Genomic DNA, 27,937 nt, shown 5'->3' on the forward strand with positions numbered 1-27,937 from the left:
GCTTTGTTAGCCACTTTCATTCAGTGTCCATATGGGAAGAATACTAATCTTCTGTTAATGTAGGTGTTTTGTTCCAACAATTTTACATCTCAATTCCACACATTTCTGGTTTCGCATGTTTGCCTAATTGTTTATTAGTGTGTACCAGTTGTACAAGAAAATTGACATTGGATGGCACGTGGGATTCAGTCATTCTGAAGCTCAATCATCTCTGTATCTTCCTTTAAAATTGCCAAAACTGCTTTTACTCCAGCCGAACCCTGGGGTTTTCGGTAAAGTCGTTGACCTTGATTAAACCATCAGGACCAATTCTGTTTGGGAAAAATATATATCTGGGGTTAGTTCGTTTAACAATCAATCTTAAGAAAGACAATATATTAACTCTCTCACTCCAAGTGAAATCTGCTGTGGCTTCTGCCCTTATCACCCTCTTTTTCTCTGACCTCTTGGCCCCCTGCTCCTCCTCCTCCTCCACTCCTACCCTACTCGTCAAACCTGAGTGTGAGCCAGAATCATCTGGGGGGCTTGCTAAGACACAGATGCCTGGGCCCTGCCCCTGAGTTTGTGACTGGGTATTTTAGGCAACAGCCTGAGAAGTAGCATTTCCAACCCCTCACCAGAATCACTGTCCTATGCCATTCTTTTTGCCCTTTCCCCTTTGCTTTTGGGTCCTTATTTCTTGTTCTTCACAACATTTCTCTGTTCCCAGGGCAGTATAATGTAGTAACTTCCCTATATCTTGGCCTGCTATGTTTGTTTTATTCGTAGTCTTTCCCCTTCAATGTGTAACAGTTACTTACACTTCCTGTTCAATGTAGTTCAGCATTCGGCTGACGTGTGAGGCAGAGATCTCCCCATCCACTTCGGCAATATATGTGTACAGAAACTGGAACGTGCTAAATGGGATCCGGGGAGGTCCACAGTCATGGTCAGATGATAACACTTCGCACACTATCTTGAGAGTTTTGGCAATGGTCTATAAAGCCATAAGATAAAATGAGAAAAAAAGTCACTATTCCAAATTAAATTCCTAAGATGAGTTTAGAAGCCAGAAAGAAAACAAAAATATTGCTCTCATAAAATGAAATGAGAATGATGTAATACTCTGGAAAGCTTAAATATTTTTTACCCCCAAATGTCATTTAATTCGATCTAAAAAATATTGATATCCTGGGTGTCTTTCTTTTTTTCCTTTCCTTTCTTTGTTGGAGGGATACTCTCGAGGGACTAAGTTTATGAACTGCTCAATACTTTACGATATTTATTACTTTAATCAGAATAACCTCACAATTTTTATATTATAAAAAATTAAAATTATTCTTATTGCTCTCCAATCTTACCTCTAAAGAGCTGAGGTAATTAGTCTAGTTTATATGCTCCAGCAGTCTGTGGAACAATGCCACAGTAGGGGCAAGGAGGGAGGAGAAGGTGAGTCCCTGGGAAGATAGGAGTCCCGGATACAGGAAAAGTGACACTGAACATTAAAACCACGTCTTCCAAAACACGTAGATCCATCTAATCAGAACACCTAGTATTTTTTTTTTTTACATTTATTTATTTTTGAGAGACAGAGACAGCGTGAGCAGGGGAGGTGGAGAGAGAGAGGGAGACACAGAATTAGAAGCAGGCTCCAGGCTCCAAGCTGTCAGCACAGAGCCCGATGCGGGGCTCGAACCATGAACTCTGAGATCATGACCTGAGCCGAAGTCGGATGCTCAACCGACTGAGCCACCTAGGCGCCCCAGAACACCTAGTATTTTATTTTATTTATTTTTTATTTTTTGAGAAAGAGTGAGAGAGAGTGTGCATGCATGCAAGCAGGGTAGAGATAGAAGGAGAGGAAGGGAGAGAATCCCAAGCAGGCTCTACACTCTGCATGATGCCTGACACAGGGCTCAATCCCACAACCCTGGGATCATGACCTGCGCCATAATCAAGAGTCAAGCACTTAACTGACTGAGCCACCCAGGTGCCCCAAAACACCTAGTATTTTATATGACATAACATTCACCTTGTTGTTGCTGGGGAAAAATTAAGTAGATGATGGATTCCAGAGGGTTTATGGTACAGAAGCAAACACTGCTTACAATGAAACTTGAACATTTAAAAGATCATGTTCAGAACTGAGGTTTTACCTGTGTCTTTAAATAAACCTACTGTTTATATAAATTTCACAAGTGAAAAAGTGAAATTATGGGATAAAGCAAAGAAGTGATTCGAAGAAAGGATTGTTTAGTTCTGAATTAGCAAAGATAGGTCAGCATATATGTCTTGATGGTTTACCAAAACAGATGATGTGCAGATTATCCTTAAACACCTTCCAGGGATCAGTGAAAAATGAGTCTGGAGTGGTGAACTGGGTGTGCCTGGGTGAAAGAAAAGGCAGCTGCACTATCTCCCCAAAGGCTGGCCAGCACAGTTCTTTCTTTGCAATTGCTATTAGCTGTTCTGTTCCCTTCCTCCCCCTGAATATAATGTAAGTCTCAATAATGGTTCTTTAACTGGTGTGTGTTACCCAGGGGTGTAAATGGGTATGTCAGGAGGTATATGGGGATGCTGAGTAAACTTGGCCATCTTCCTAACAGTGACAAGTGATTTAAACATTTTTTGCATTAACTATTAATTTTAATTGATTTAATATTTACATTTTGTTTCTCTGCATTTACAAACATTGCATCAATGAAATGAAACAGAAGCATCAATGCACATGAATTTTAAAATGATAAGCCACATTATGTCAAAGAAATTTTGGTTTGCAGTAGGCCATTTTCATTGACTCTCCCCTGCCCTCGGGAGTCCTCACCTGGAAATCCTGTGAAGTGCTGTATGTGGCAGAGGGCCAGGCACTTCCAGAAAGGAGGGTGAGAGGCAGGCAGACAAAAGGCTGGGTAAGAGGCTGTCAGGGAGAGGGAGGGACATGTACGTGACAGGACGTCAAAGGGGTTTGGGGACTCTATGATCTCCATTCAGGGCTCATCCTCTCTGCTTCTCTTTAAATAAATAAAATAAAAAAGAATCCCCTACTGCCTTTGTTCTGCAGACTCATCCAGGTGGGGGTGCTGTTAAGGGCTGAACTGTGTTCATCCAAAATTCATGTATTGAAGCCCTAACCCCAGGACCTCAGAATGTGACTATATTTGGAGATGGGGCCTTTAAAGAGGTAATTAAGTTAAAATTAAGTCATCAGAGTGGGCCCTAACCCAATAGGACTGCTGTCCTTATAAGAAGAGGAGATTAGGACATAGAGACACCAGATATATGCATACCCAGAGGGACAGCCATATGAAGAAACAGGGAGACAAGGGCTATTTACAAGCCAAGGGGAGTGGCCTCAGACACCTTGATCTCAGACTTCCAGCCTCCAGGACTGTGAGACAATAAATTCCTGGTGTTTAAGCCACCCAGTCTGTGGTACTTCGTTCTGGCAGCTTCTACAAGCTAATACAGGTGCTTTCTACTCTAAATAGTATCTTTTGCTGATCACTCAAACACAAACCTTTAAGCTCTATTGTCTTCATAAGATTTTAAAATATTTTAAAGATTTAATACATGGATGAATGGGTAAAGAATTCTCTGGACAAGAGCTTTTTGGAAAACTTAAATAAATCTAACATAAACAGGGATCTGCCTTCTGTTGCATAAGATTTTTTTGGTCATGTGGGGCTCTACTTCATAAAGAGAGCCTTTATAAGCATCTTCTGAGACTCATTTTCAAACCCAGAGGTGAAAGGCTCAGAAAGTGAATCATTTGCTAACAAAATATGTCCTTCCTTCCAGTGAATACAATTACATGATCTTCCTTTTCTATAACCAGTCTCAGTGGAACAGGAGGTAATATATGCTAGTCTAACGGAAGGAGTGCTGAGAGAGAAGAGGAATATAAGTCTGCGTGCCACAGTCTTTTGAATCATGAGTGTAGAGCCAGAGAGCTCAAGAAAGTACCTGCTATCTAAAATTCCTGCCAGTAGACTGTATGGAGGGAAGTGGTTTTTCTAAATGGCACCAAGATCATCGCTGGCTGGTGAATTGGCAAAGGAAGGAGGAAATTCCTGGGCTTGCCTCTAAGGATTTATGACTTAACTAGAATGCAAAGCCTCCACCAGACTGATGGCTCCTACCTCCACTTTTAAGTTCCTAGCAATAGTCCAGCATGAAAAAAAATGGGTAAAATGGGCCTATTCCTGGATTCACAGAGCACCTTTTATTTACAGATTAGCCCTTTAGGCTGACTTCACCTCTAGGTGTTCTATGATCTTGGGATGAGGAGGGGCACAGATACCTCAGGACCTCTCAGTATTGGAGGAGCCCATTGTTATCCAAAGCCAGGCCTGAGGGTATCTCAGTGGAAGCAGAGAAGGGGGAATAGAATCACAGAATGTTAGAGATGAAAGAACTTCATGGAACATCTAATTCAACCTCCTCATCTTTCTAAAATGATTCCCCTCATGGTTTCCCCTCCCCAGCTTGGAGGCAGACATATCAAAGTAAACCTAAGCAGCTGCGCTGTGAGCTAAGCAGAGGGAGGAATGGAATTTAGCTTTCCATAGTTACTCTTGGTTCCTGTGAGGTATGTGGACAAGGAAAGGACTCACACACTTCACCAAGGGATGTGGGAACCCCTTTCTTTGGTGGCTTTGCAGTCCTGAAGCCACTCTCCCTATTATGCACTTTGCTGCCATCTTGAAGAGTGAGGTGGTGTGAAGAAATCTGAGAGGCTGGGCCTTTACCTCAAAGCTGTTTCAGTTACTGCATCAGACTAAAATTCCTGGACTAGATCGAATCTACTTATTTTCTTACTCAACCCTTTGTGGGTAGGGTAGACCAGGAAAATCAGAATTAACTACAGACAGGGGTTCCCAGGTGGCTCAGTCGGTTAAGCGGCCAACTCTTGGTTTTGGCTCAAGTCATGATCCCTCAGTTCATGAGATCCAGTCCCGAATTGGGCTCTACAGTGACAGTATGGGGCCTGCTTGGGTTTCTCTCTCTGCCTCTCCCCCCTCTCTGTCTCTCTCTCTCAAAATAAATAAATAAACATTGAAAAAATAACGAACTACAGATAAAATACAGTATGTTCCCCTCTCCTCACCCCAAACACTTCTGCAAGTAGTATGAATACATTTGTGACCCTATGAGAATTTAATAAAATGTGTCAATTTTTAATTTTCCCTTCTGGATTTCCCCCAATCTTTGGGGCTATTTCCACAGAAGTGTGATAGTGATGACAGGCAAAACATCTACTCTGGCTGCATTTTCCTCTCCTCTTCGGAGGAGAGCAATTTATTCATTATATAATGTTATTATTAGGACAATGAGACAAAAAACCATGAATGAATGGCCTCTCCTCACCTTGTCTCTGAAGAAATGGTTATAATGATGGGGCACCTGGGTTGCTCAGTTGGTTAAGTGTCCAACTTCAGTTCAGGTCGTGATCTCACAGTCTGTGGGTTTGAGCCCCAGGTCAGGCTCTGTGCTGACAGCTCAGAGCCTGGAGCCTGCTTCAGATTCTCTGTCTCCCTCTCTCTCTACTCCTCCCCCACTCACACTCTGTCTCTCAGTCTCTCTCAAAAATACACATTAAAAAAAATTATAAAAAAGAAATGATTGTAATGAAAGTTGCAGGGGAAACCCATAGGAAAAGTTGAACTATGTAGTATTTCTCGTAACTTTTGTCAGAAACAAAAATGTCAGATACATATCCCAAGCATATTCAAGAACAAAGAATAAGATGGTGTTTAGATTTGTTGACTGATTCAAACTACCTCTGTGTACCATTTGCTTTTGGTGGAGGCAATGATTTTCTCATTAACTTCCAAACTTGCATGTATTCCAGGGATTTTTAAAAAACCATGTTTCTGATTCGTTTTATTTATTTTTATTATTTTTTTTAACATTTATTCGTTTTTGAGAGACAGAGATAGAGTGCAAATGGGGGAGGAGCAGAGAAAAAGGGAGACACAGAATCTGAAGCAGGCTCCAGGCTCTGAGCTGTCAGCACAGAGCCTGATGCAGGGCTGGAACACATGAACCACGAGATCATGACCTGAGCCAAAGTCAGACGCTTAACCGAGTGAGCCACCGAGGTGCCCCCAGATTCATTTTCATTTAAGCTATTATAACAGTGTTTAACAAGAGTGAGTCCACATCTGATACCTAAATATATATATATATATATATATATATATATATATATGAACTGTGTGCAGTATCTTTTTCTTTAAAACAGAAACATTCCATTTCCAATTGTAAATCAAGTCAAATTTGGAAAAGGCATGAATTTGTATGAGCATCCTGCATCCATGATGATGTCAAGACTATAAGTCTGGAAATAGCCTCATATCTCCTTTCCTGCTCTCTCATCTCTGATTTTTATATACAGTTAAGCTTATCAAATAGTAGTTTCTATAAGGCTGTACATCTTTTTAAAAGTCTCTATTGGTATATCTTCTAGGTATCTGAAACCCAAGTATAAGCAAATCTACAGCTGGCTCTTGTTTATCTTTAGGAATATGGGTGGAGTGGTGACAGAAATAAATCTGAGTGCAATGTCTGAAATTCACAAATAATCCAAAATCCACATTCTAGTAACCTCTCCCCAGGGTCTGATGACAGTTTTCCCCTCTCTCCTCCTTCCCCCTGCTTCTGGCTGATGAGCAGAGGAAAGACCTAACTCAGAGAGGAGGAGAAGTAGACAAAAGAGGTATGCTCATCCTCAGCCCAGAAGACTGACCCTGTGTGCAGAACCACTGCTCTTCCAGGCACAGACAGAGCTTTTCCCGTAAGGAACAAAAAAGCAGTAAAGCTCACTTACAACTCCAAGAGAACTGCAAGCAAGGGCTAAAAACTTCAGCCACTCAATCTCCTCCGTGAAGCGGCCCACGTTCATCACACTGTTAAACAGATCTGTTGGGAGACTCAGCACCTTCCATATCTGGGCCAGCTCATCTACATGGATGATCAGTCTACCAGCAACCTGCAGGCCAGGGCATGGACGCAAGACAGAGAGTGAGGGACAGGATGAGAGGATGCCCCGAGGGACAATGCACAGCAAAGCCCATGTTCTCCCAGCACACAGCAAAGGGTTTGGTAGGGGGTGGTGGTCAGGGGAGGACCCTGGCAGTTCTCTTTGTAGGGTAGAGAAACATTCAGTGGAGTGGAAAGCATGCTGAGGTATAATTCAATCATTTTAACTCTAGATGTGAAAATCATAGGGAAATAATACACTTAATTACATTTTTGTTTTTTTCTGATGCTTTTATTGTCTGCCATTTCATCCCTAGTTTGTCCCTAGTTTGGCAGATAGGATAGCCTGAAAATGAAACACCAAGGGGCAGAAGACTTGTCTGAGACCACTGATCAGTGAGGAAATAAAAACTAGATATTAAGTCTCTTGCTCCTAGGGTCTATGGACATCTTTGCACTAGACTTCCCATGCAACCCTCACACTTTCCCAAGAATATTATGGGATCTGTGGTCTGGATGCCTAATATTACTTGGTCCTAGGCATGTCAGATCTCTGTCACATCTGTTGCATAAGGTGCTTGGTGGTTAAGAGGAGGAAGGGAACAAATGGCCAGTTGTTGGCCAACGATGTAAGAAGGCTACAGATGCCCCAACAAAGTACTACTGCACCTTCCCTGCCCCTCTCACTCTAGTGAAATGCTAAGCCTCCGGGAGCAAGGCAGTTGGCTGTCAATCCTGAATCACCGCAATCATCTCTGTCCTGGATTTTAAAGTGGAGTTTGGTGGTGCTAAACATTATTGCCTGAGAACTGGCCAAGCTGCAGCTTTGTCAGGTCAGACCTTCCTCATCCACTCACTGGGAAGTTCCCAGAATTATGTGGCTGTGAAGAGAGCCAGGATTTTCTCCAAAAGCTAGGTTATGTCTGCACCTGAGATAACTGGGGAACTAAATCACGCTCCTCTCCAAACTGTGACTGGCATCATATTATGATCTTGATGAGTAAGGCAGACATTGTCAAGGGACTCTGGATCTGCACTCCTCTGGGGTGAAGGGATTAGTATTGAATTGAGCCCCTGGACATTCTGCCAGCTTCAGGGAAACCTGGGATGACTCCACTGATAACTCAGCTTACAGTCTATTTCATTATCATTCTTATTTCCCCAAGAGAAGATTTACTTCCAAGGCATCTTTAGTGAATTTCATGATACTGAGTGGCCAGCTGACTGGACAGAGGATGGTGAGCTTTTGTTTTTACCCACCTGGACTCAGCATTGCCCATCCTCCCCCTTGATGCTGGGGTGCAGCCCTTACCCGAGAATGCAGGATCTTTAGCAGCTCAGGTGTAAGCTCTGCCCAGTTAGACAAAGCCACTCGCTCAGACCGCTCTCTCACTGGAGGAATCTCTCCACGAGACATAGCCCCAAAATAACTACAAGAAAAAAAGTTAGGTGGGTGGAGAGAACATCCTATATGCCAGTGGCCTCTGGCTGCTTTGAGAATCCCCTTCCCCTTTTCTTGAGGGGAGGGGATGGAGAAAGAGCATTTGTTAGGAGCTTCTATATGCCAGACACTTTGTTTCGTTACATCAATGTACAGGAAAAGCCTGAATATGTTACTTTCCCCTCAAGGTATAAAGAACACTTAGGGAGTAAAAAGATTTGCTTCTCTCTAAGGATGAGGAATGATCAATAAAAATTTTGGTATGGAATTCCCTGAAGCATCTTGAGCCTGGGTTTTTTCCCCAGTCACCCCTCCTAAGTGTTTTATATACACATGTGTGTGCACGCACACACACACACACACACACACACACACACACACATATATAATAGGAGATATATATGTGTTCTATATAATAGATATGCATATAATATATATGTAATATAATATATAACAGTAATTTGTTTCTCCTATCATATACATTACACATGCTACATATAATTATATAGGATATGTATATACACATATGCACATATACATACATATGTACATAGACTATACGTATTATATACATTATGTATATATGTATATATAACACCACACACACACACACACGCATATATATATATATAATAGAGAGGAAAAGGTCACTGTTATTTTAAATCCACCTCTCTCTTTTATGGAGGAAGAATCCCAGTTACCTAGAGGACTGTCTTTCAAACATAAAATCTTTATTTTCAGAAAAAATGGCTATTGACATACTAAAAGGTGATATTAGGTAGGATGTAGGGATATGGCTCTTGGAAAAAAGCTGGAAGAGCACTAAAGTGACCTGTATAAGAAAGAGGAGGAGAGGAAGCCGCTCTAGGGGTGATCCAGGAAAGGTCTCCAGCTGGAGGTGGTGAGGCTTGGGCTTAAAGGAGGAAGGGAGAGAAGGTTGGCAGGGCACTAAGGGAGGCTCAGGTGAGAAGACAAGCCACAGAGGGTCAAGACCACCTTATGTGGGGTGTGTGAAGTAAAACTGTTCTCTACCTTCCCTCAAAAATTTTCATAAAAACTTGCCTGCTCATAGATGTTTTGTGGCGTGGACTTTGTTTTGATGCAAGGTGAAAAAAATGCTGAGTCCTGTTTCAAAACTGGCTTCAGATAAAAAGGGCTGCCTGCAGCAGGCATGGACATAAGCAGTTGACACACGGGTCACCAATGCTGTCGGGAAGGGACTGTCTCCTTCAAAAGCCTTGTTAGTAATTATCCCTGGATCACATGCCTCTGCCTCTCTCTGGTTTAGTTTTCATGAATAAATATTTTCACTATTTTTTCCCCAAATCCGGGTAGTATAAAAAGAATGCAGAGGGAATTTTGTAGAAGCCCATTTTAGGGTCAAGCCATACAATGATGGGAATGAAACACTGCCTGTCCCTATGCCACAGACCAATGCAGAGCTAAAGCTACAAGGCCTAAAACAATACCTTCCAGGTACCCCTCAGACGTCAACAGCAGAGAGGGCAGAAGAAATACTGTCTGGACGCCTTTTACAGTGTGCAGTGTTGGGGTACACGTGGGTTCAGACTGACAACAGGAGTGGACTAGAGAAACTTGGGTGGCATAAATGGGAGAAACAGAAACATGGCACCTCATTTGACAGAAGTGACTGTGCAGATAGAGTGAGACTCAGCAGCAGTGTCTTTGGACTTTCTGGCCAAGTTATTTAGAGAACGTGGAAATGAGGCTATACTCCCGGATTTAGTACCCTGTGGGTCATTTAGCTTCTTTTGCAACCAACAGTTGCAGGGTTATTCGCATCTATGACCAATTCGTGTGGTCACACATACCATGAGACAAGTTTATGTCCTGCTGATGTCCAGGAGATGATTTCTGAATTGAGAGCACATATATATGTAGGGAGATGCTTGCTTGTGATGAATTAAGCACAAAATTAAGACATATTTTGTCTTGGAAATACTTTATGGGGTTCCTAAAGTGCCATGGGCTTGTAAGTCACATAAAACCATCTGATAAGTGCTTTTCAGGTCTGAATAGATGGAGAGTGCTCTCAGGTCACGCTCTCCTTTTTCACTGCAGTTAAACTAGAAACTGATTCTTCACGGATACTTAAAAAATTTATAGCACACGATACAAAATGGGAGCAAGCTGGCTACAACAGTGGAATGTTTTCTCCCATAAATGTCAGGGACAATCGCAAGAAATGTCATTTTCCTTGTTACAAAGCAGCAGCATAATAAAATGGGGCTTTAAACTATTGTATGGTATAAAACAAAGTCTGTCTGAGTATGCCAAAAGAAATTAGTCTTCTGATGCCAAAGTTCAGTCTGAGAGAGAATATATAAAATTTAGAATGGAAAACTAAACAGTGTTCATTACTAGCAAAGCAACCCCATTATGTTCCCTTTTACGAGCACCACTGGCTTATTTTCCTTCCATCTGTGAAAGCTTCATCCTGACCCAAACCCGGAGCGGGAGCGGGAGTGCACCGACTCAGAGACTGAGGCTCCACTCAGATACCACTGTGCGCCTTCTCGAGGTGCCCACATCTTCCCACCTGCTCAGTACGCCTCATGCTGAAGACTTTCTCCCTTCCCCCAGCCGACCGGCGAGGCTCCACAAGCCTCTCTGACTCCCCTTTTCCTCCTGAAACGCTGCTGAGGAGGTCAGCATTAAGCAGTAAAACTAGCCTGAAAATGGTCCAGGAGGTCTGGTAAGCTCCCACCCCCTGCCTCAAGCCCCAGATCCCCAGTTTCGAGATGGCATGTCTGTCTAAGAAGCAATTCCATAGCTGAGAGGCTTTCTGCGCAAGGCTGTTGCAATCCGGGCCAGCGGCTGGCTACCGCGGCGTGAGCTCCTTCCACCCAGCAGCCTCCGGGGGTCGCTCCCGAAAACGGGCCCTGAGCTAGAGGCACGGTGTTTTCAGCCAGGCCCGCGCTCCTCCGGCCCTCGGCACCCCGTTTTGCCTCCTTGCTCCTCAGTGCAGCGTGCACTGGGTGGACATCTTCATGTTGAGGGAACAAATTAGCTCCGAGAAACACTAAAGAAAATAACGATTTCCCCGAAGACAAGGTACAGAATGTCTGTGGGGCAAGAACGGGGCTGAACGGCCGCAGAGGAACGGGTCTCAAGAAAGCGCAACCGCAGAGGTGGACCAGCGTGGACTGAGCGCGCGCTGCCCGGCCTGCGGCCACATCGCCTCGCTCCCCGAGGCGCGTTGCTGCTCTCTAGTGGTGAGACCAGAGACCCGGCCCTGGTTTAGACCAGAGACTGACTGCGGGCGCGGCTGCTGCGGGGCTCCAGGCGCCTGTGTCCTCTGGGACGGGGGAGGGGTGCAGGGACCGCCCTGGGACGTGTGCCGCCGAGCTGTGGGACTCTACTCCTGCTGATCGCCCCAGGACACTTGGCCGAGTGCTCTGGCGGCCTGTCGCTCAGTCTGGGTCGCTTAGGGGAGGGCAACCCACCCCGGCCCGGTGTGTTTTCTTGCGGTGTGGATTTTAAAGCATCAAAGCAATTCGAGAGCTGAACATCACAAAGATTATGCTAATCAGTCCTGATTCCCAGTCTGCAGTCCTGACACCCTCCTCAGTTTTCCGGACGACCACCCCTCCTCCACCTCCAATGGGAACCTGGGGCTGAGGTGAGAAGGAGTACGTACTCAGCCGCCCACTGGATGAGATCCTGTGGCTGGGTCCGAATGGCGGCTTTGGTGAATTGCTTCAGCAATTCCGGCAGCTCCGGGGGGATGCATATTTGCTTATCTGTCTGAGGCATTGATTGGTTGACCTAATGGCAGGGGAAAGATAAATAAATTAATTGAGAATCTTTGAATCATAAAATGACAGGAATCCTGGACCAGAGGTCACCCAGCTTCTGTTTGATATTCTCCATCCTGGGGAGTTCAGTACCCCACAAGGTATATACATTCCATTGTTACACAACTCCGAAGTTAGAAAATGGGCTACTAACCGCTGCTTTGTGTTCTTGTAAATAATTACGTCCTCTACTTAAAAACCGCACAATTCGTCTTCATTTAAAAAGTAAAGGTCAGCAAGAAGTAAGCAAAAATATCCCCTAATGATGTCACCCCAAAATATTGGACATCTTCCAGAATGTTTTCAATATAAATACATGTATGTTTGTATAAATAAAAATGGGGTCGTGCACAACAGCATATCATGAACATCTTCCACGTCACACACATACAACTCTTATGGCAGGATAAGTTGTAGCAAAATTTACTCTGTGAATATTATTTGATACTAGGCTATTTCCAAATAAAAATAATCATTAAACAGCTCTCTGGTGAACATCTCTCCCTACATCTGCATGTATTTATCTTTTCTAATTGTAAAAGACAAAACTTGTACATTTCATTCAAAAAGTTCCAGGACAAATTGAAACAAAACATAAAAATCCATAGATGGTACACAAACAGCAGATTAAAAGATTTTGTCTGCTGTTAGCAGAGAAAAAGAGACAAGATAATCCAAAAAGTCCCACATTGGGTGCCTGGCTGGCTCAGTTGGAGGAACTTGCAACTCATGATCTCAGGGCGGTGAGTTTGAGCCCCACGTTGGGTGTAAAGATTACTTACATAAATAAACCTTTAAAAAGAAAAAGCAAAACAAAGCCCCCCGCCCCTTCAAAACACATACATGTTGGACAAATCCCAGAAAACACACCTTTCAGATTGCCTTGCTGACATGGAAGAAAGCAAGGGATATCCTCAAGTGCCAAATAAAATGAGTAAAGCAGAAACCAAACTGGTAAGCAAATGAAGAAGGTAAGATGCAAATGTAGATGCCCAAAACTTGAAACTCTCGGACAAATGACCAGGCAAGTTGCAAACAAATCAGGTCTTAGGCCCACAAAAAGTGAACAACTGAACCAAAGGACTATCTTACGCCCACCCCACAAACCTGATACCCTCCCAAGTTCACACACCCTCAACATAAACTGTGGAAATAGTCTGCCGGCTGGCAGGGGGCGGGAAACACTGAAATGTGTCTCCATTGTTGCTTCCAGTTGGGGGCAAGCTAGTCTCCCACCAGTTTGTTGCCACAAACTAGGTCTTAGTGTAATAGGTCAACTTATAAGATAGCAGAAAGCTTATTGTATGTAAGTTCGGCTTAACCTCACCTTTCATGAATAATTGAGATAAAAGCTTTTGTAGTTCCCTATTAGGGTTATTGGAAATTACTAACCACCCTATCTCGCTTCTGTAACTTCACCGGCTTGCTAAATAGATAACTTAGGTTGCAAAACGCTCCCCCACCCCTTCTACCAAGATCTGGCCTAGGCAAGACCAACATGTAAAAAGTCACGAACTCACTGCCCCACGGTATCTTAGGTGTCTAACTATGATTGGTCATTTTAAACCCTCTTAAGACAAAGAACTTTAAATTGATAGGTTCCCGCCAAAACTAATGTCTGTGTGTCACAATATAATTGGTTACCATGAAATGTTGTAAATTGTAATTGGTTAACTAAATAATGATGTATTCTGACTTGCTAAAATCCATATAAGCTCACTGCTACCTTTGTTCATGGCCATTCTCTGCACTTTTCTCCTTAAGATCAGGAGATCAGGTTTGGCCCGGCTGTGAATAAAATCTTGCCTCACTTCTATTCGGCGTCTGGTGGTTTTTTTCGACAGCGCCCTGTTTCATTAGTTGTAGATTTATACCTCCAACCCTGTTGGGAAGTCCCAAGACAAGAAGCTAAAGTGGCCTCAGGTTGGTAGTACTCCATTATCATTCACTGTATGTTCTTTTATTTGGAAGAGTAGAAAGATTTGATTAATTTTAGACTTTGTAAAAACTCAAGTATGCATAGCAACATTTCAAGAGTAATTACTATGAAAATAATATAAACACCAAACTAGTAGAAAGGAGAAAAGGAATTAAAAACAATAGCAACAATGGGGCGCCTGGGTGGCTTAGTAGGTTGAGCATCAGACTTCGGCTCAGGTCATGACCTCACAGTTTGTGAGTTGCAGCCCCGCATCAGGCTCTGCACTGACAGTTCAGAGCCTGGAGCCTGCTTCGGATTCTGTGTCTCCCTCGCTCTCTGCCCCTCCCCCACTTGTACTCTGTCTCTGTCTGTCTCTCTCTCGAGAATAAACATTAAAAAAAATTAAAAAAAAAACCAAAACAATAGCAACAAAACAACTTGATCAACCCACAAGAAGCCGAGAAAGGAGTAGGGAAAGCATAGGAAAAACGGGTAAACAACATGATAGAAAAGAACCCATATACAGTATATCCATAATCAAAACAAAAAGAAATGGCCTTAAGTGTGGCCATTAAAATTATCAGACCAGATTTTTCAAAAATCCAAATTTGGGCACATCTGAAAAGACATAAGGACACAAAACAACTGAAGGTGAGAGGCTACATGGATAAATAGGCAAATAAAACCAAAAGAAATGTTCATACCAGACAGGAAACTTAAAGGCAAAATGCATTATTAGGAACAAGGAGGGTCAGCTCATAATGATAAAAGCTTCAATTCATTGAGAAGATGGCACAGTTCTCAGTGAGTATGCTACAGATACCATCAGGGGTGAATGCTGGATGGAAAGGAAATCTGTTGTTTAGGGTTACATATATATGTCATAATATTACAACAAATAGCAAGGGATGACAAACACAGATTCCAACTTTGAGTTTCCTCTTTTGGGGAGGGAGAGAAGGTCGTCAGGGAGATGCAACAGAGATACCAACACCATTAGTGATAGTCTATATTTTAAATTGGATGGTGGCTGCATAGATGTTTGTTTCATTAGCTTTAATCCTATATTTATGTCATGCATTTTATTTTATATGTATGAAATATTTCATAATTTAAAAGTTACCATTACATTTGTTTCTGATAACTTTTCAATCCATTTTATCTAGGAAAGGGCAGTGCCTTATTTTCTCATATTGTCTGAATATATGTATAAAATTGTGGTTAAGCACACATGACAAAATTTACCACTGTAACCATTTTTGAGTGTATGGTTCAGAGGCATGAAATGCATTCACACTGTTGTGCAACCATCACCACCATCCATCTCCAGGATTTTTTCATCTTCCAAAACTTAAAACTCCGTACCCATTATACAATAATTCTCCATTTCCCTCTCCCCTTAACACCTGGCAACCACCATTCTACTTTCTTTATTTATGAATTTGACTACCCTAGGTACTTCATATAAGTAGAATCACACAACATTCGTTCTTTTGTATTTGGCTTGTTTCACTTAGCATAATGTCCTCAAGTTTCATCCATGTTGTAGAGTGTTAATATTCCATTGTGCGTGTGTGTGTGTGTGTGTGTGTGTGTGTTCAACCTGTTGTTGAACATTTGGGTTGTTTTTGTCTTTTGGCTATTGTGAGTAATGCTGTGATGAACTAGGTATACAAACACCTGTTCAAGTCCCTGCTTTTAATTCTTTTGGTATATACCCAGAAGTGGGGTCGCTGGATCAGATGGAAATTCAATTTTTGGTTTTCTCAGGAAGTGCCATACTGTTCCTTCAAAGAGGCTGTACTTTTGCCTATTTGTATTTATTTTGACAGGATATTTTAGGTGTGCAATTGTTTGATTTCTATTCTAAAGATTAAAATGGCATCATGTAAATGAAAAGATGGTCGAACCCTAATTAACCAGGCTTCCATGATAACAGTAAGAATGACAGCCCTTGGTCATTCCAGAGTAAATTTAAGCAAAGCCTTTACCCCATTGCTTCTTCTAAGAATATTCCGAGATCTCTCTCCATTTTTGGCCAATCTCTAGTGAGTTCTCCATATCTACAGTCTTTTCGGAATGCTTACTCCTTTTATAACCTCTTGCAATTCTTTCTGCTCTCACCACCCCATTTTTCCCTTAAAAGTCATCAATTATACCTATTAACTTCTGGTCTATGCCAGATACTATGTTAAGTATTCTGTATACATATTCTCACTTAATCCTCAAAATATCCCTATGAGGTAGATTATATTATCACCATTCCACAGGTGATGAAACTAAGGAGAAATAAAACTTTTGAAAGGACATGTAGCTCTTAAGAGACAGAAGCAGGATTTGAACACACACAGTCTGATGTGGGAGATGCCTGTTAAACATGACTGTCCTTTCCTTCTTGAGGTTTTCTCTTCCTTTGATGGCGTATACCATTCTTGTCTTTCTATTTTCGTCAGCACTCCTCCTCTGTCACCATAACTTTTTTCCTCCTTCCTGGTGACAGACAAGTTTTCAATCTTCCCAAAACTCAGTCTTCAGCACCCTGAGCTCCTGTCTTTCTGTCCTTCTTGGAGAACTCACATCCTCTCATGGCTCCATCTACCACAAAATGGCATTGATTATACTTGTCTGTCCATCCCTGACCTCACTTCCTACTATCTCCAGGACACATCTCTACTAAAAGTCACTCTCCATCTCCCAACTAAGTCCCATTCCTAAATTTGTTTCTGAACATCATGCCACTATTTTCTCAGTCATTTGACCTCCAAGCCCTGGGGAGAAGCTTCATCAACCCACAAGAAGGCAAGAATGGAATGAAGAAAGCATAGGAAAAATGGATAAAGGATAAACGACATGATAGCAAAGAATCCATATACAGTATATCCGTAATCACAATAAAAAGAAATGGTCTTAAGTGTAGCCATTAAAATACAGAAATTATCAGACCAGATTTTTCAAAAATCTCTCACTAAATCCCATTGATGCTTCCTCTGAAATATGTCTCCAAATCTTCCCTTGCTCTCTATTTCTACTCCTTTTATTCTGGTTCAGCCCCTCACCACCCGCTGTGTACTTCCTAACTGGCATCCCTGTCTCAGGTCATTCTCTGGTCTAGTCTGTGTGTCCAGCATGTCCACATCTATATTCTACGCTGCTGTTAATAGGTCAGAGAGCCCTGCTCACAAAATGGCAATCATATCCTGACTTTCAAGGTTCTCTATGATTTATACACAATTTTAAACTAGAATTTTTCTACTAATGTTTACCAACACAAATTTCCAACACGTAGTCTACTCTGGCATATTTCCAAGAGATTATATATCTGAAGGTTAGCACTTGTTCATCCATTGTTAGTAGAACTCTATCTTGCTTTTCTATTTTCCTCAGTATCTTGCTAATTCTGGCTGGCTTACTTGAAGTGCTCTCTTTTTTTCCATCTATTCAAACTCTACACACCCCTAAGGTTCATCTTGCGTCCTACTATGCCATAGGCCTTCCTAGAAAACTTGAGAATCATCAGATAGTATTGTAATACACATTTTACCATTTCACCCCATTCTATCTTTTACAGATCTCTATAGCTGAGTTTTCCACAAGTGGCCAAAGCTGAATGGGCTACAGGTGTCTCCAGGAGAGATCGATGGTTGTAAACTTTTTATAGTGATACAAAATTTACAACCATTTTACAACCATTCACCTACTTATAATGGTTGAAATTATATGTGGATACTGTTTGGCTCAGTCAGTAAACTTCCATATTCCAGTAATTATTGTTTTTGTGCTTAAGGTTTTATGTGCAGCACCTGCCAGAGGAGATGATTGTATAGGGTTTTCCACTTTAACCATCATGTTAGAAGCATCTCCATAAGTCTGATAAACATTGCTTAATTGTAATGTATTTGTTATTAGTGATAATCGTTTGTGCATATGTTTCAAATACTTAGGTCTTCCTTTGATTTAATTTGCTCTTATTTTTCACATTTTTTTCCCCAACAAAGAAGGTACATATGGCTCATCATTATCATCATCACTTATTCATTTTTTGAAATTTTGACTTGATTTGTATAGTTATTTATTCTTGGCTTTTGATGTAAAATATTCAAAATCTGATAATGAAATTTTATAATGACATTTGTTATAGAAATAAAAAACAATATTTATAAAAACAAATAATAATGGAAAATAATTTGTTTAGTTGAGGGGTTTGAACCTTTTTAATATCTTACAAAAAATAGTTTTCAAACTATTTTAACTCCATTTGATTATAAGTAATCGTTTATATTTTTAGAAATCTAACACTCTGATTATTAAATAATAGTATTTTCAAAATTCCCACTTTACTTATCAAATGCTCAGTTTTAAAAAATTTTGTGATTTATTTAAAAATACTTATAAGAAAATGGACCTTATTTTCTTTGCAAATTGATTTGTTATGGTCAAAAGACTTGTAGTCGCCTTAATACTTGAAATATATTTTTTATTTTCCTACCATAAAGTAAAATTTAAAATTAAATATTAATCATTTTTATTTATACCTATTACTATTTTTTTTTTTTTAATTTTAGAGAGAGAGAGCATGAGCAGGGGAGAGGGGCAGAGGAAGAGAGAGAGACTCTTAAGCTGGCTCCACACCCAGGGCAGAGCCCAACACGGGGCTGGATTCCACGACCCTGGGATCATGATCTGAGCCAAAATCAAGAGTGTGATGCGCAACTGACTGAGCCACTCAGGAGCCCCTAATATCTATTATTTTTAGTGTTATTTAAAATTTAGATTGGGGCGCCTGGGTGGCGCAGTCGGTTAAGCGTCCGACTTCAGCCAGGTCACGATCTCACGGTCCGTGAGTTCGAGCCCCGCGTCGGGCTCTGGGCTGATGGCTCAGAGCCTGGAGCCTGTTTCCGATTCTGTGTCTCCCTCTCTCTCTGTCCCTCCCCCGTTCATGCTCTGTCTCTCTCTGTCCCAAAAATAAAATAAACGTTGAAAAAAAAAAAATTAAAAAAAAAAAAATAAAATAAAATTTAGATTTGTTTTTACCCTGATCATTTTTCGTCTATCTAAGTATCTTATTTTCATGGAAAAGTTATCAAATGAAGAAAATGGTGCCAGACAAATTATGCCAGGGACTTAGCAGAAAATACATTACCCAGACAATATCTTAAGAGACCAATTCTTAAAGTCTCTGGTCTCAGGATCCCTTAAAAGTTACTGAGGACCCCAAAGAGCTTTTGTTAATATGGGTTTTATCTATCAATATTTATCATTTTAGAAATTAAAACAAAAAATTTAAATATTAGTTTTAGAATAAAAATAAACCCTTTACATATCAACGTAAGTAACATTTTAATGAAAAATAACTATACCTTCCACAAACAAAAAACCCCATAGTGAGAAGAGTGGCATTGTTTTACATTTTTTGCAAATCTCTTCATGTCTGGCTTAATGGACGATAGCCAGATTCTCATATCTGCTTTGTGCTCGATCTGTTATAGTATCACACATCATGTAGCTTCTGAAAAACACTGTATGCTCTTAAGAAAAAGAGTGAAGAAAGCATATCGTGTATTAATATTATTACAAAAAGTTTTAATTTCATGGACTCCTACTCCCCAAAGTCTCAAGGCTCCTCTGAAGTCCCTGAAATCACACTTTGAAAACCACTATTTTTAGGAAACTTTACAACAGTATTTACAATAGTAGTTTACATCAGATTGGATCCAAGATGCTAAATAAAAGGTCCCATAATTAAGAAATAAAGCCAACGTGTCTCTCACAGTTGTAGAATTACTCATTTTACCAACCTGCCTGGGAAATGACCACATGTTTGGGATCAAATGAAGCCAAGGAAAGATATAAATGCTATTCTGGAATAATACTATTAGAAGATTCATTGATGACATTCTGTACAAGACTAATGAATCAAAGCATTTCCTTGCAGAGTGGTGAATCTGCAGTTGTTAAGTAACTGCATTCAGTTAATAGCACTAGTTAGAATCCCTGGAGAGGAATGCTTGGAAAAGTATTGTTTTGCCAAAAAGTACCAAAACTACTCAGGGCGATGTACATGGAGTAGTAACTAAGTACTTTAAAACAAATCAGATGTTCTAGATTATGCAAGCACAGCCGTTCCTATACCGGTGGGAAATCTGTGATGACAGGAAGGTGGGCAGGCTTTACACTCTATCTGCTCTCCATGTTCTCCGTGCCTGTAATGCAAGTAAGACATTATTTTGTTCACAATGAGCTCTTGTCTATACTTCCCCTGTAAATGTGAATTCCACATTAAAGTATGTTACTAATAAAATCCAAGCCATTCTGGTTCCGTCTGTTTTCAGCTTATGTGAAGAAACTGCTGTTTCCTACCAAGGTAACTATCAAAGGAAAAGCTTTTTCTCTGGAGATTAGGAGCTAAAAGAAAAATTGGAAAAAAAAAAAAAGTCAATGATCTTTGCTGCAGAGTTGTTGAAGAGAGATTATTGTCTTCAGAAAACTGGCCTGCTTGACATTTTTGAGCACCAGAATGAATTTAATCAAAATCTCAAGGAGTGTCTGAAAATAAGTATACTAACAATCCTTGCAGATTGAAAGGAAATGTGAAGTTACATGATACTGATACTCTAGCTTCAATCCTAAAGAGACTAGCAGCAAAACATCTGTTAAGTGTCACATTATTTGGAAATAAATGATATGAAAAAGTTCAAGTGCATTAGAAATCTATTCATGTTATCATGAGAATTTCAATGAAAAAAAGAAAGAAGGTAAACGATCCAGGTTCTGGTAAAGAGTGAGAAAGGAGTTTCTGTCAACTGCAGAAAAATCAATAAATACCCTTCTACTATTTGCTAAAAGTCATATGTGAAGCAAACTTTTCCACTGATGTTAACTGTAAGAATTCAAAGAAAACATCATTAAAAGATTTTTGTCAGGAACCTCATGTATTCATTTCAACACAAAACTTGATATAAAGCAAACTCATGATAAGAAAACAAACTTGACTTCTCTTTATAAAGTTTTCAAATGTTTATTTGGGAGTTTTATTCAAATTAAACAGTTATATCTTTACTGTTACTTTGTATTTTACTTTTTATTATAGTTATGTAATTACATATTTATGTAAATACAAAATGTTTATTATAGTTATGTAATTACATATTTGTGTAAATACAAAAATGCACTGAATTTTTGTATAAGCTCCATAAAAACCTCCCAGTACCCTCCAGTTTACCTCAGTGTGTGCCTTCCATTTATTTCTTTGTGTGCTGTCACTTGAAAAAGGTTGAGGAAGTGCAAGCACTTCTGTAGAAAAACTTTTAAGTTTTCTTTCAATGTTTAAGTTTCAATGTTTTAAGATTATGTGTTACAGAAGAAATTCTGGTAACTATTGCAATTGATTTCTAGTAAAACCTGAGATTTCTATAACTTAAAAAGAATGTCCATTAGAAAACAAACTGTAAAAATAGTGGTTGTTAAAGGAAAAATTAGCTCCTAGTTTAAATTACTCACCTAGAGTATTAGAAGCCAGCAAGAAAGTTTGGGACAAATTAGCAAAGTGGATAGATTTCTTTTGATTGCAGGGAAATAGAATTCACAGAATATTCCATGGGCCAAAGACACCTGGGACTTTCTAAAGAAAACAGGAGCCAAGGGAAGAAAGTAGGAACATCTGGCTAATCACTGGCAGAACCTCCCTTACTGAGGAAGCATTCTAAGGCAGTGTAACCTTACACTAGTTTTATAAATAGGAGCTGGGATTCCCTCATGAGAATTGACGTTGCTTGCTGGGTTGTTAGAGGAGGGGTCTTTAAGATTTCTGACACTTATAAAACACCATAGCACGAACAAATTTTAAGATGGCCATGTGATTCTAAGATTGAGATCAGCTGAGTGCATTTGAAAGAACAGAAAAGTTCTAATCTATTACTAATCTATTCTTATTTTATAAAGCAGTAACAGCATGATAATCTTTACAATATCAGTGAGTGCATTACACTCCAACCATGCCTCACTTCTACTCTGGAACTGCTTCACTCCTGCTTCCACCTTGCTTGATTTGTGCGTTCTCCATCACTATAATTCTATTTTTTGTTTAATTTCCAGTGGACGACTTTCCCCTCAAGGCTGCATCCCACCCAACTATTACTGTCCCTACTCTCAGTACATGAAGTCATTACCTACCTGAGTGAGATGTCAGAATGAATTCACACAGCCATCCTTTGCCTACCTCAGTGTATCTAAACACATTTTCATGCTTCTTTGCATACCCAGTACTTTTTAAATTATATACCAGACATGTAAAAACTAAAGTTTCTAGTCTGTTGTGCCACTGGTGTTTGACTAACAAAAGCCTTATCAGTTTCACTTTCCCCCCAGGATAGTCTCTCTGCAAAGGGTCAAGCACAATCCTCAGTCCACAGCCAGAGTTGGCAAATAGCTCCAGGGGAAAAAATGGCTTGTGATCTTCAGCTCACCTTGGAAGGGCTCCACACTCTCCTGGAATTTTAATCAATCTAGTCCTCATTGCTTCTAAAGCCCTCTGCTGTCTTTACAATGTTTTCAAAACTATTTTCTCTAGATTTTTTAAAGTTGTCACAGTTGGAATCTTGAGCTGCTGCACCCTCCTGTATTCTAGCTGGAGGTCAGGCTGATTTTTGTGGCTGCAACCAGAGCTCTACCCCAATGATTCCCAAATCTCCAGTTGTAGACTCTCAACCACACTGCAGTCCTATCTACCAGCTACCCTTTCCTATCAGTTCCTCTTTCCCATAAAAGCACCTGAAACTTACTTTCTCAGTTACCTTGTCTATCATGGCCATTTTAAAAAAATGTTTATTTTTGAGAGAGAAAGAGGGAGAGAACTAGTGGGGGAGGGGCAGAGAGGCAGGGGACAACAGAGAATCCGAAGGAGGCTTGTGCTGTCAGTGCAGAGCCTTACATGGGGCTCTAACTCAGGAACCATGAGATCATGACCTAAGCTGAAGTCAGACGCTTAACCAACTAAATCACCCAGGTGCCCCCATTATGGCCATTTTTGATTTATCCTCCTTCTCTTTCATTCCCTACTTCAGTCCCTGATGAGTTTTAGAAAACTGTCAAGAAAACAAAAAGGAGCACCTTTAAAAAAAAGGAAGGAGTTCAATTTGACTTACACTATTTTCCGTTTACAGATGAGAGAACTGATGTACAAAAAGGTGGAGTGCATTGGCACAAGGTAACAGTTTTATGTTGGAGCTGAAGCAAGAATCTGGGGCTACGTCACTGCTCTTTCCATACTATCCTCCCTCCCTCTCTCTAAATAATGCACTTACACATTATGGATTTTCTCTAGGACAAACCTAGTCTCAAATATTATGTCTTGCTGTCCCCCTAAATCACTGAAATATCCAAGATATTCCCATTTGTATCATGAAAAGTACATTTTTAGAACGTTGAAGTGGAACAAAAATTATTTGTCAGAGTATGTCCTAATTTTTTTGTCCTGGTGATATGGTAATTGTCTAACTACATTACACCCAGTTGCAAAGAATGAAAGGATGCCCAGCATAAGAAGGGCCTAAGAGCAGTCATTGTTCATTCATGATCTCATTTAATCTTTACAACACCCTATTTGTAGGTAATTTCTAATATTATAATCATTTTCCCAATGGCAGGAAACTCAGGCTTAGTTTTCCCACATAAAATGTCTTAACCACTCATCACATCACTCTCAAAAATCTTTAGTGGATCTTCATTTCTTTTCTTGTCAAAATGATGCCATGTCTGACTTCCAAGTTCTCCACAATTCAACTTATTCATATTAATTAGCTTTGCCTCTCCAACTTTATTTCACAGAAATCTGAATCTTTTTCCATCCTGGGCTTGATCCACGGTCAAGCCAATTTAGCATTTGGATGCCAACAGCAATATTGCTAAGAGCTGTCCTACCCGACCTTGTCCATTTTTTTGAGCAGTAGTTTTTGGCTTTGTTATCAGCAAATTTATCAAAATTGCTTATATATCATGCTAATACCATCTCTTGGAAGTTATGAGTTCCACATATTTATCATTTAACAGGTGAACAGGTATCTCTTTTGATTTATCTTAAACTAGCCATGCTAATATTTTAAATCCCTCAGGTTCATATCACGGTCCGCAAGCCCAGGACACCCTTTACAGACTGCTACATTAACTGTGCTCTCTAAAGTTGCATGACACGTCTTCTAATTTGGGGATCGGTGTACAAAACTGGGGTCACTTTAACACCATCTGTCATAAGTTTATCAGCCTTCATTTTTTCAGAATGAAGTTGTCAGAATACCCCCAACATCACGTTCATACTTTTCCTTGTCTTCCCTATCTCCCATTTCATTATAGCATTACTATGATTTAGAAACTCAAAATATGTGACAGCTCTGAGGGAATGCACCACAGTTTTCCATATAAGATAGGGATCTATTTTTTTTCTGTTTCTTTTGTTATTCATGATGATGTTCAACATTGCACTTGTCTTTTCCAACAGAAAAACACTGTCCTTCACAGCAGGGTGAGGTATAACACCCATAGAGCAGAGAAAGCTCTAGTGAAGAGGCATTCTCGGCTATTAGACAGGAGACAAGGATTCTTGTCCTAGGCCTGTATTTGACTGATTATGTGATCCTGAGCTAATAATCCAATGAAACTTTATGGATCAGGACTAGTGCTGAATACTGCGATACAGAAATAAATGAGTCATACACCCTGCCCTCAGAGAGCTCATGGGCAGTAGAAGAGATTGTTAGGAAAATAAGTGACTAAAATAGGGTATGATAAGTGTTAAAAAGTCTGCACTAGATATAGGAAAACAGAATCTTCTAGGTAAGACATCTAACATTTACAGGTAGGAGAAAGTCATCAGAAAATTCTTCCTAAAGAGTAATGGCATTTGAACAGAGACTTCGGAAGCCTGGTTTGTTCATTGTTGTATTGTCAATTCCCACGATAGTGCCAGGTATAGAGTAGATACTCAGTAAGCACCTATTTACTGATAAGAGCAAGGAAGGATTTTTTTTTTTTTTTTAATGGCTAGGACTCCTTAGACAAAGGTATGGAAGTATCAGAGAATGTAGTGAATTAAGGGAACTGTGAGTAATTATGGAGGATTAGGGTGGGCAGAGGTGGAGTGGTTGCGTCTAGGCCTGGAACTATAGACCAAGTACAGAATATAAAAGGCCTGGTAAGCTTTGCTAAGGCTTTAGAACTTTATCTTGAAGGCAATAGAGAGACACTAGAGGATTTAAGCACTAGGGTCACACAATCAGATTTGGGTGTTAGTTTGGTATGCCTGTTACCAATTTATTGCCTCTCAGCTCCAAATTCACCCTCCATTGCTTCTCAGCAAAAACTGAACCGGGTTCTTTAAATATTTTTCCTTTGTTATCTGCCGTGTCAAACTCTGCTGGTAGAGTTTGACACTGGAGGGATACTGGAGGAAGAAAGTGTTTCTCTTGCAGTTTCCATATGCTCCACTTGCTAGGCGTCAGGAGCATGAAGTTTCTCCAGTGATGCAATCCTGTAGTGCACAGCTTCTCCAGCCTCTGGTTCCTACAGGATGTGATCTCATGCATGTCTGACTGCCACAATGCATGGCAGCTAGCAGGGCCCAATGCCTAGCAGCTTCCCCTGGCACCTCTCTTCGGAAGCTTTGTAGTAGAGTGCTCCCACTAAGTTTGGGCAGAGAACAATATTCACCCATGGTCATATTCTTTTCGTAAATGACTTCTTCAGTGTCCTAGACTGTGGATTTTTGCCTGTCTGGCACCTCATCAATTTTTCTACCATTCAGTGAGTTGTGGCCACACTCTCTTTGACAAGCTCTTGGGAGGTCAGCTCTTTCTTGGGCAATCTATCTCGAGGGTAGCGGTTGCTCCTTATATTTGTGATTACTGTATACTTCAGATCTCTCCTTACATCTTAACTAGCCAATCTTCCATTAGTCCAATCCCATTATAGCTAAAAACTCTTAATGTTGAACGCTGTTAAATTTGTATATGATTTCTTACTCTTTCTTGGACTCTGAAACACATATTGAAGGATCAACAGCTGTGTAGATGGGCTGAAGGAAGTGGAGTGAAGCTCCAGGCAGGGAGGTTGGTTAAAAGAATATGGTGGCACATTTAGCAACAACTCTTGAGAGCATCATTGCCTTTTAGCAGTTACAATGGGGAGGGATAAGAGAGGCAGAAGTTAAGGACTTGGGAACCAGTGTAGGAGGAGGAGGAGAGAAGAGTATAGGGTGACCCCACTTTTCAAGTGTGCGTGACTGGGTAGATGGTAGTAGAAATGGAGGACACTGAAGGAGGGGCAGGTCAAATTCTCCTTCCATGTTTCATTTGACTCTCAGGACTTCCATGTACTTTTGAGCCACAGAGACTTAGAATCATAGTCTCCTCAGGTTGAAGAGGCACCAAAGCCCAACTTTTCTGCCTTTGAGCAATAGAGACCATTTGTTCACATCAGATAAGTGAGGAAAGGTCCATTCTATCTTAATGTTCCATGATTCTAACGTTCTACAAAGTTCTTTTCCACTCCTAAAGCTCTCAGTATGGTAGACCTTACTCAATTATTTATTCCAGGCCCCACAACTCTAAAATTCAATGGGTTTCCTTTTTTTCTGAAGCATACATGACACCCAGTGTGCAATGGCAGGTCAACACATATGTGCTGGGTGCTGAAGAATATAGGACTTATCAAACGTGGAATATAGATTTGTTTCTGGAATTGCTCATTTGGTTTTATTGGTGTGGGCTAAGTAGAGCTTCAATTCTATTAACGAAAGGCCACAGTTACATGAATGAAAGGCTCCAGACACCAGAATCTCAGAGGCAGTTTCTACGAACAGCTCTTGGAAACAAGGACCAGGCAATCGTATACACTAGTCAGGGCTTGGAATAGAAGGTAGTGGGTTTGGGACACATGGTTCCCCTTGCTTGGAATTAACTCCCCACTTTTTCACAGGTTCTTAGATCTCAGGTCAGTTCCATTACACCTTCTCAGAGCACCACTTACCTGCCTCTCTCCTGGGCAGCACTCGTCTCAGCTCTAATTACATTATTTGTGCGATTTTTAATGAACATCTGCCACCCCCATTAGACTATATACTTGAAGGTAGGGACAGTTTCTGCTCACTATAGGAATAGCCTAGCCTAGAATATAGTCACTGATCAATAGACATTAGGAAAATGAATGATTGATAGCAGTTTTTTATAGTGCTACTCATGTCCACTAATCCTCATGACAATCCCCCCACAGGTAGGAAAAAAAAAAAAAAGTGGTTTGGCTAGTCAGTAGGGGTCTCTGATCCTAGATTCCGTTCGGTTTTCAAATCACCATCGTCTGTGTAAGAAATCATAAAATAGTAGCCCTGGGTACAAAATATACACATAGCTTGGGTACAGAGCAGTAATCTCCCAAGATCATATTCTCTTAAAGATCACAGCCCCCTCCTCTTGCTCGGTGAACAAGGAGGGATTCAGAATCCAGGTGAGCCCAAGGGCAGGACTCTTCCCTCAGACCCGCACAGCCCTCGGGGCGCTTGGGGCGCTTCCCTCCCTCTTCTTCCCCTAGGGGTTGCTACCTGAGGCTAGTTCTCAAACGGGCTGTCGGGGACGAGGCCTCACCTCGCACCTGGCCTCAGGCGGAAGGAGATGTGAGGACAGATGGAGGCCCACACACCCTGGGCGGGGGCTGGGGAAAGCCGCAGAACTTGGGCGGGGAAAGGCGGTACCAGCTTTGGCCTCAAGGGACAGGAGAGGTGGGGCGGGACCAGGCTTTGTTAGCGCTTCGCCTTCC

At 40.9% G+C, this 27,937-nt stretch overlaps 1 protein-coding gene across 8 annotated transcripts; it reads right to left on the reverse strand.

Moving 5' to 3' along the window:
* Window positions 1-109: 109 nt before the first annotated feature.
* Window positions 110-27,937, reverse strand: ROPN1 (rhophilin associated tail protein 1). Of its 8 annotated transcripts, none has more exons than XM_019448616.2 (7): window positions 27,773-27,934; window positions 21,638-21,758; window positions 12,063-12,190; window positions 8,273-8,390; window positions 6,809-6,970; window positions 801-976; window positions 110-311 (listed from the first exon to the last, which is right to left on the reverse strand). In XM_019448616.2, the coding sequence occupies exons 3-7, from the start codon at window positions 12,176-12,178 to the stop codon at window positions 245-247; spliced, it is 639 nt and encodes a 212-aa protein (XP_019304161.1). In that variant the 5' UTR covers window positions 12,179-12,190; window positions 21,638-21,758; window positions 27,773-27,934; the 3' UTR covers window positions 110-244. The 8 variants fall into 8 exon arrangements, with proteins under 8 accessions (XP_019304161.1, XP_019304159.1, XP_019304158.1 ...); XM_019448614.2 differs by having other exon boundaries at window positions 27,766-27,934; XM_019448613.2 differs by having other exon boundaries at window positions 27,723-27,934.

Source organism: Panthera pardus, unplaced genomic scaffold (assembly GCF_024362965.1).
Source record: "Panthera pardus isolate Hobbes unplaced genomic scaffold, ASM2436296v1 HiC_scaffold_16, whole genome shotgun sequence".
NCBI classification, from domain to species: domain Eukaryota; kingdom Metazoa; phylum Chordata; class Mammalia; order Carnivora; family Felidae; genus Panthera; species Panthera pardus.

Bases quoted from the DNA above. Each gene is read 5' to 3' on its own strand.
- ROPN1 (XM_019448619.2), bottom strand. From the start codon at position 12,178: ATGCCTCAGACAGATAAGCAAATATGCATCCCCCCGGAGCTGCCGGAA. The intron at 977-6,808 runs GTAAGTGAGCTT...ATGGCTTTATAG, and splicing joins CTTGCAGTTCTCTTGGAGTT to ACCATTGCCAAAACTCTCAA. The intron at 312-800 runs GTAAGTAACTGT...TTTCCCAAACAG, and splicing joins AACTACATTGAACAGGAAGT to AATTGGTCCTGATGGTTTAA.